Source organism: Nansenia antarctica (assembly GCF_963989245.1).
Source record: "Nansenia antarctica genome assembly, chromosome: 4".
Lineage (NCBI taxonomy): Eukaryota > Metazoa > Chordata > Actinopteri > Argentiniformes > Microstomatidae > Nansenia > Nansenia antarctica.
The window spans coordinates 16,406,706-16,415,080 of record NC_137689.1 but is presented as its reverse complement, the minus strand read 5'-3'; the positions used below and the strand labels follow the sequence as shown (position 1 = coordinate 16,415,080).

Sequence of the window (8,375 nt, the reverse complement as noted above, 5' to 3'; positions counted from 1 at the left end):
AGACGGGTCTAAACCTGTCACTCGTATGGAAATAGGACAGAGCGGCCCTTGTGATGCGTTAGTCATCCCTGGGCTTCTTTTAGAGCTGTCGCCCCACGATAATGGAATGGATTGAAAGGAGGTCATCATGCCCCCGACATGAATTAAATTGTAACGAAAGCATACACAGTGATTTCGATGGGCCGATACGTCAGTTATTGGAAGATACGCACTGATCACAACACCTCACAGTTGACTTGAGAGACCTAATAGAATTAGAATAGAATAGAATTCTATCTGAGCGGCAGGTTTGAAAACCCCCCAAAAAGGAAGGTTGTGCATTCTCTGTTCACTCTATATCTGTGGGTTAAGACACTGCCTCTGCAGACTTGACCTCAGTGACTTACATGAGTAAGTGATGTGTCACGTTTCAGACCGCAAAGCTGGAGACGGGACCCAGGCTGGAGATGAACAGACAGACGGCAAGCTAAAGGACATGAAAGACAGGTGGGTTTGCGTCCCCCTCCACATACAAACACACACACACACACACACAAATATATGCACACATACACAGATTGAGGCTGGGTCAGTGCAGATCATTTTAGTCAATTCCAAATGGTGTGTGACTCATCAGCCCCGGTTGTTATTGCGGTTCTGTGGCTGTGTGAGGGTCTGATTCAGAGATCTAGTTTTGAACAGTTTGTTCAGTTCAGCCGCCTCTGTGTTGCTAATTGTGATTCCGGTTCTTTTTTTGGCATATGGTATGTATAACTCTTTTCTCATCTCTTACTTTTTCTCTCTCTTTAACTCTTCAACTAAATCTCTCACTCTTTCTCCTGTTGTCCTGTGTTCTAATTCTCTCTCTTCAGCGCTTCAACATCCCTCCGTTTGACTCAGTGCGATGCATTTATTACACTTCCTCTGACTCAATGTCTCCTCACAACACACAGAATACAGAAAGTGCACACATATATAAGAAACATATACAAGACACAGACTATCTTGCTAGTGTATGTGTCCACTGAGCGTGTGTGTGTGTGTCTGTCCTGTTCTCCTGCAGTGACTCACCAGGCCACCTAGAGGAGAAGGTAACCCAGCTGGAGGACATGCTCAAGAGGCTGCAGGACGACCTGCAAAAGGTACTCCCCATTCAGATGGCCAACCACAGCCCCTCCCCTGACCCCCCTCACAGCATCCTGCCCACACAGTGACCCCCCCCCCCGCCCCCCTCCCTTCTATCCTCCCACCCCCACCCCCATCCCCGTCCGCCTAACCCCCCCCCCCGCAATCCTGACTTGTACTGCAGACACACAAACAGACAGAAGGAATGTAGAGGTAGGGCGGGCAGGTGGGCCAAGCAAAAGCAACCTGTCTTGTCATTGGGCAGGGTGAACAGAGGAGGTGAGAAGATTGGCTGGAGGGACAATGGGCAGCCATGCTCACTCTCTCAACACTAAGCGACCAGTGGCAGTAGAGGCAAGTACAGCATGAGATTTTTCCTATGTTGTGACAAAAACAACAACAAAACAATAACAATTGGGAAACGGAACTACTAAAAAAACAAGACCAGAGACCTTTTAAACATGCCATCTGATGAGACAGAGCGAAAAGAGAGTTCATTAACCCAATAACCCAAAAAAATAACGTCTCTACGGGGGCCTTCATGGAGGAGGAACTGATACGAGACAAAGCTCTCCACAACCCTGATGCCAGGACAGGCAGCTTCAGGCATCTCTGTGGCCAGCCTCAAGATCTCTTAGCAGCCCCCTTTTCTCACTCCACTGACAGACTCTTCTCTTGGAAACATGGATGTCTTTGGGGCTGGATGAGTCCCCCACAACAGCTTGACTGACTAGGTTCTCTTGTAGTGTTAGGCTGATTACACAAATGTAGAACAATCTGTTGGAGTGGAAGAGGAGGATGGGAGCAATTTGGGGAAAAAATTGTGAGACGAGAGAGAAAAAAAAGAAAAAGAAAGACGGAAAGAGCGCAGAGGGTTTGTAATCTTCCAGAGCATTCTCAAACACTCTCCCAGTTGGATGAGATGATTTCTAGGGTATTTGATTACTTTGGTCAAATTAAGCCCTATTGTGCCCAGTGCCCTTAAATTCCCCTCAAACCACTACTCAAATAGACACAATCAATGTGTAGAACTGGCTCCTAACTTGAGTGTCATTCCAAAGAATTTAGTGCAAATGCTATTCGCTCAACTTGGTTCTTGAAACATGTGAGACAAGAAGCACCACCAACAAATCCAACTCGGTCACAGTCTTGTGGCTCTAACACCAACATAACCAAGGTCTTACCCTCTGTATGTGTCTGTGACTCCCTCTTCCTCCTAACACTCACCATTAACATAACATAGTATTATCATCAATCTAGAAAACTGCAGTGTCACACTGACCGAGGACAATGAACTGGCGAGGAGGAGGTGGATCAAATAGGAGGAACTGTGAAATCTGATGATTCATTTCCCCTTTCTCTGAATTTCATGCAGTGTTAATCTTCTGCCCTGGGAGAGTGAGCATGGTTGCTTATGGTATGTCCCCAAGTGTGTCCAGCAGAAACAAGACAGGTACAGTAGGACTCTGTAGCCGGGGTGGTGGGGAAAGGTCCGCGCTTACAGTCAGATGACATGAAGGAGTATCAAATTGTGGTCATATAAAGTATCGGGTTGTTTCTTTTATTTTGAGTTAGTAAAAGTGCTTTAAGAGTTTATAGTTGATGGAAGAAGAACAGTTGCCTGCAGAGTAGTATTAATTTGTCGTTCCTTCTTTGCTTTGCAGACAATTTGACATAGAGTGGCTTACATCTCTACCTTTTCTTCATTTTCCAATTATAAAATTGATTACTGAAACAATTCAGGTTAATTGACTTGCTCCGGGGCACAGTTGCACTCTGCTCCACTGGGGATTGTAACCAGCAAGACCATTGTGCTGCCTCCATACAGGATTCTTATTATGACCCAGATTGATGATAATACCAAACTCATATATGTATCTTTCAACTAACTATAATCCACCCACTCTTCCTGTCATACCTCACTGACAAAAACATTACAGCACTAGAGAAAAGGAGAGAGCCCATCATAATCACAAAAGAGATCAGCTTCACACCAAAAATCATCGCAATGTTGCAAGATGCAATGTACAGTATATTGCTTGCCTTGCCATAGAGATTCAGACATGATGTCATATAAGTATAGCTCACTCACTCATGGCATGCTTCACCTATTGAAACCTTTGTTACAATAATACATGCAACTGCTCAGACCCCTAACCCCCGCCACCCCCCCCCTCCTACACACACCCACACTGCAGTCTATGAGTCTATGATACAGTGTTGCCAACCTCAAACAATGAACCATCATGCTTTGAATTGATCAACTGGCCTGCTTTGTTTCTGAAAGTGGCCGGACGATTTATTCACACAATGCAAATCTATTATTGCACACCGTTATTATTTTCTCCTCTGGAGCTTTGTGACAAATAACCTCAAACTTAGATTACCGGCAGAGTAGCCGCGAGGTAAAAACGTTCCCTTTATAGATGGTTAACTGATAAGCTGTAGTTTAAAAGTCATCTCATGTTGGCAACACTGTTCGGGTGGTTCCTGTCTATTTGTCAAACCTGCGGCTCTCGTTTCCTGTCTCTGTCACAAGTGTTTTGTTTCATAGTGAACAGGAAACATTTACTGAGGCAAATCACCGCTTTGACAGTTGCAAACTCTCACAAGTAGAGAGGGTTCTGGGTGACCCCTACTGTTTGTTAGATGGGAATACATGCACTAGCAAACAGAGTGAAGGCTATTGGTCTTGATTCTTTATAGAAATGTCACTAAATTACCATGAGGTATATTGGAGAATTCAGAGATTGATTCATGGATCGGTGTCAAACAAGTGATTGCCCTAGTAAAACCTGTGTAAAACATTTCCTCCATACTTCACGACACCTCATGAAATGGTTTTATGGAAGCAAGCATCTGTGTTTGCGTTGATTAGATTGAGAATGATGGATGAGTGTGATAGAGAGCGTGAAAGTGACTGTGTGTATGTGTTTGTGTGTGTGTGTGTGTGTGTGTGTGTGTGTGTGTGCTTCTCCAGCACCTAGTCTTGTACTGCAGTGGGGAATGTATGTGTGTGTTTCTGAAACCCTGTGTTAGTGTGTGCCTGCTGTCTTGCATAAACTCCACGCCATCCCTCACCTCTCACCCACCTCCACCGACACCCAGCCCCCCCTCACCCCATCCCTGCCATGGTGGTCTGACAGGCGGGTGTTGTTGTGTGCCACTCCCTGGCAGGAGAAGGAGGACAAGGCGGTGCTGCAGGCCGAGGTGCAGAGCCTCAGGCAGAATAACCAGCGGCTGCAGGAGGAGTCCCAGAGCACCGTGGCACGCCTCATCAAAGTCACCGAGCTGCTGTGCAATGTCAACAAGCCCTGCTAGCTCCATCACAGTACATACTGTGTGTGTGTGTTTGTGTACAAGCACACACACGCACACACACATACACACATACAAACACGCGCACACACACACACGCACACACACACACACACACACACACACACATACAAACACGCACACACACACACACACACACACACAGTATAAATGGTACACATACTGTATACAAACACACAAACATGCGCCACGCCATCTCCATCACAGATAGATGGACACACACACACACACACACATACACAAACATCAAACACATGCATACTCTTCATTCTGTATGACCATTTAAACATTATGTTGTACCCTGGGCTAGACCATGGGTGTAGAAGTATGCAAATTTCAAAATCTCAACCCTGGGACCTTTTTCACCATCTCATGATTTTCTTCATAGATTAGATAGATTTGTTCAGCATATTCAGGGGTGAGAGAGTGCGTCTGTTTCACCTCTTTTATCTTGCTTCACATACTTGACAAGTTGGGCAGAATAGCAATTGCTTAAAAAAAATAAACACAACAACAACAACAACAAAAAACGATCGATTAAGATTGAGAGACACAGTATACAGCATGTTTGGCGGCCGTAAATTTGAAATGACCAAAAGCGTGTGTATGTGAACAGTAGTGTCCTTCTCTGCTCACCACCACTCGATATGCAACGTCTCAGCCTGAGAACAGATCAGCTGTGCACCAATAGTGTAGAGGGCCATGGCGCCAAACGAACACACAGAACGGGACAAGGACAATAACATGCTTGCAGGCCGCCTCCTGCTTCAAAAGACGGGCTGATCCAGACGGTAGACTGGCCTGCCTCTCTGCACGTCTACTCTAGTAGGGGAGCGAGCCCCGTCTCTCCCCTCCTTACCTCCTCGGCATCATTTTAGGCTTTTTGGAACTTGAATGGACCTGTAATAAAAAACTGTATTTTCATGGTCTGCTTCCAGAGAAAGAGACGCAATTGAGTTATGATTGAAATGCACACACTGGGAGTGTTGCTCGAATGAACTGAACAAACTTAGTGTTTTTCCATGCAAGTATTCCTGACTGAGCTGAAACGGATATTACCTCTGCTGAAGATGAAACTATGGGAGAGTCAAACACTGACTGTAGCAGCTACACTGTTGAAAAGTGCTCCTCCTGCTGGACTGAACCATGAAATGCCACATGGCAGCTCTCCTCCTTTTAGAGAAAAAAAAAACACTGTAGGGATTTACCTTGAAATGGACAGGACTCCTCTATCTAACAGTGAAACTGTACCATTTGTGTTCTGATAGATTTTGTGTTTGATTGCTGTCTACAATGCCTATTCAGTGTAATTGATTAAGTATTGCTTTGGCGTGGTTGAGAGATGGACTGTGGGTAGGGGGATTCCCCACCCTAGTGTGTGTTTGTGTGTTTCTGCGTTGTTCTTGCACTTTTAGCATAACCTATATAGGCATGGGACAGGGCACATATTTAAAATGCCCCAGGTTATGCCTTGCTTGAAAAATGAAAGTGGATTTGATCTCACCCCCTCACCTCACCTCACCTCACCTCACCTTCAGGTCCACTGACGACGACGATGCCAATAACAATGTGCGATCAGAGGAGTGGGGTTGTTCCTCCTCCAAGACTGTTCTGCCAACAGACCCGCGAGGCAGCTCTCCTGCACCCAACAGAAACCACTGGACGCGGCTGTGTCTCACACACACACTCAATAACCCCCCACCCTGGAAGGGATGCCAAACTATCGTCAATCACTCCGACTCAATGCTCTTGTTTGTTGGATGTATATAGTCTTTTACTTCCTCTTGTCATTTTATTTTAGAGTCACTGTGATTATCCGGTACCAGCAGATTACGATATATTCAGATTAAATTATAAATCTAAACTTTATCTATATGTGAAGACATGTACAGTACAGCTGAACTGTTCAGTGTTCCTTAGTGCATCGGGGTTGTGTACGCCCTCCTTTCCAGGAGGGTTATGCAGACAGGTGTACAGTACATGTGCCCATGCAGGCTGTTTGATCCATACTGTCTGAAGTGGTGAGGCCTCATTGGACATGAAGTGAGAAGTGTCCGAATATCTTCTGTTTTACTGTGTTCTGTATAGTTATTTAGATTGTAGGAGGTTGTGGAAACATGAGAATGTGCCAAGCAACTTTCAAGCTCTCCTCTGTATGTGTGTATGTATGTATGTATAAAAAAAATGTAATAACTTATTAATCTTGCAAACGTGGAATTCCTTGTTCAATGTTTTAATACAGGGGAGGAAGGCAGCAAATACATGTGCTATAGAGTAAAAGGGTCAAGAGTCGTTTTCTGTTTTGTAGAGATCCAAACACAAGAAAACATGGGGAATTCTATCTCAGCAATGTTCGTTGCATATAGTATTTCTTGGAACAAAAATGATAATGGTTATCATTATCATTGTATTACTGAGCTGTTTCATTCAGAGCTCCAACATTCACATTCAATAAGGTCTCTAATGCCACTAGGCACGCCTTAATGAGTGACCCTCCGTCTCTCCAGTGAGAACAGAATACTGGTCAAATCTAGGCTTACTTCACATACATTGTGCCTACCTGAAATTGTAATGTATGGTTCCCTAGCTTGGTGTCTTCATTTCAGTTTGTCATGGTATTTGGTCGCAGTAGGCAGGTATATTGTCCTGTGTGCTCCAGAACAACAGGTGAACTACAGTGGGAGATGTAGCATTATGGGATATGTCCATGGTCCAGTCCTCCATACTTTCAATATGGACTTTGTGTCCAAAAGAATACATACAATTAGAAACATTTCGGGACAGAAAGTGTCATGAGGATTATGAAGATGATAAAACAGTTTGGAAACCAACAGTGTATTTGTGTTTTGTTTGATAAAGGGTTGTGTTAAAGACCACCATGTCCTTCCTTACCAGAACATCTGAGCAGAGAAGCATACCGTATCACAGTCACAAATATTTGGATAAGTATGAATGGTTTTCCAAAACACATGCTCTGTGCAGTATTAAAATCAGTGCAGTGCAGCACACGCTCTGTGCAGTATTAAAATCAGTGCAGTGCAGTATTAAAATCTATTGAAAAGTGTCCCAAAAATGTATGCAACATAATACATTGCAAATGGTGACAATACAATACACCTCTTACAGATAATCAGCCACTGAAGTCCCAAGGACACAATGGATCACCACTCAGTTAAAATAACAACAACAACAAAATCTAATGTAAGAACGATCACTGACTGAAATGTTGTTGCCTCCTCCCATCCGTGTTCCTCCTCCCAACCATGTTCTAAGACGTGCAGATTACCAACGTTTTCCTGTTATCCCTTTTATTTATTTTGCCTTATTATGTCATCTCACCATTCTTACAGGACTATGTGCCCTAGTTTTACACCAAGCTGGTATGTCATCTTTTTGTTGCTATTGTTAAAGGGGTATTCCTCTATAATCTAATCTTGTTGGGAAGACGGTATATAGGATCCATTAAGCTATGTGGTGGAGTGGAATCATACATACCTGTATTGCCGTATCCCCAGTGTAGGTTTAGGGGAGCCCTGGGTTCACACATCATGTGAGAATGGTAGCACACATTATGCACTCAGCTTTTAACAAGCTAAAGAGCTGACCATGACCAATGGCAAGCCGAGGGAATGTATTGTAAAACACAAAATCCTGTTTTCAGTAATGCCATTTCCAAACCTGTTCATTCACTCATGAGAAAAAAAATGGATTAAATGTTGTTCATGTACTGTGAACTGGAGGACTCCTGGCAATAAAGAATCCTCTGTATCTTTAAAAGAAAAAAAAATACTGGGTCTGTCAGTGCTGTTAGTCAATGTCATTTTTTTGTGTGTCCTCAAATCAAATCAAAGTTTATTTATGGTCAGGATACAGATGTAAACGGTACAATGAAATACTTGCAACGACCAACCTCGCAACAGTGCAGAGGAAAT

At 43.9% G+C, this 8,375-nt stretch overlaps 1 protein-coding gene across 1 annotated transcript in view; it reads left to right on the top strand.

Moving 5' to 3' along the window:
- The window catches only part of sipa1 (signal-induced proliferation-associated 1), a gene marked incomplete at both ends in the record, with an annotated part of 15,058 nt that extends 10,633 nt beyond the window's left edge, over positions 1–4,425 (top strand). The window contains 3 exons of the mRNA XM_080529116.1: positions 414–486; positions 1,043–1,121; positions 4,282–4,425. Of these exons, the coding sequence (XP_080385242.1) occupies positions 414–486; positions 1,043–1,121; positions 4,282–4,425 (296 nt within the window). The remainder of the gene's footprint in view (positions 1–413; positions 487–1,042; positions 1,122–4,281) is intronic.
- Positions 4,426–8,375: the final 3,950 nt, after the last annotated feature.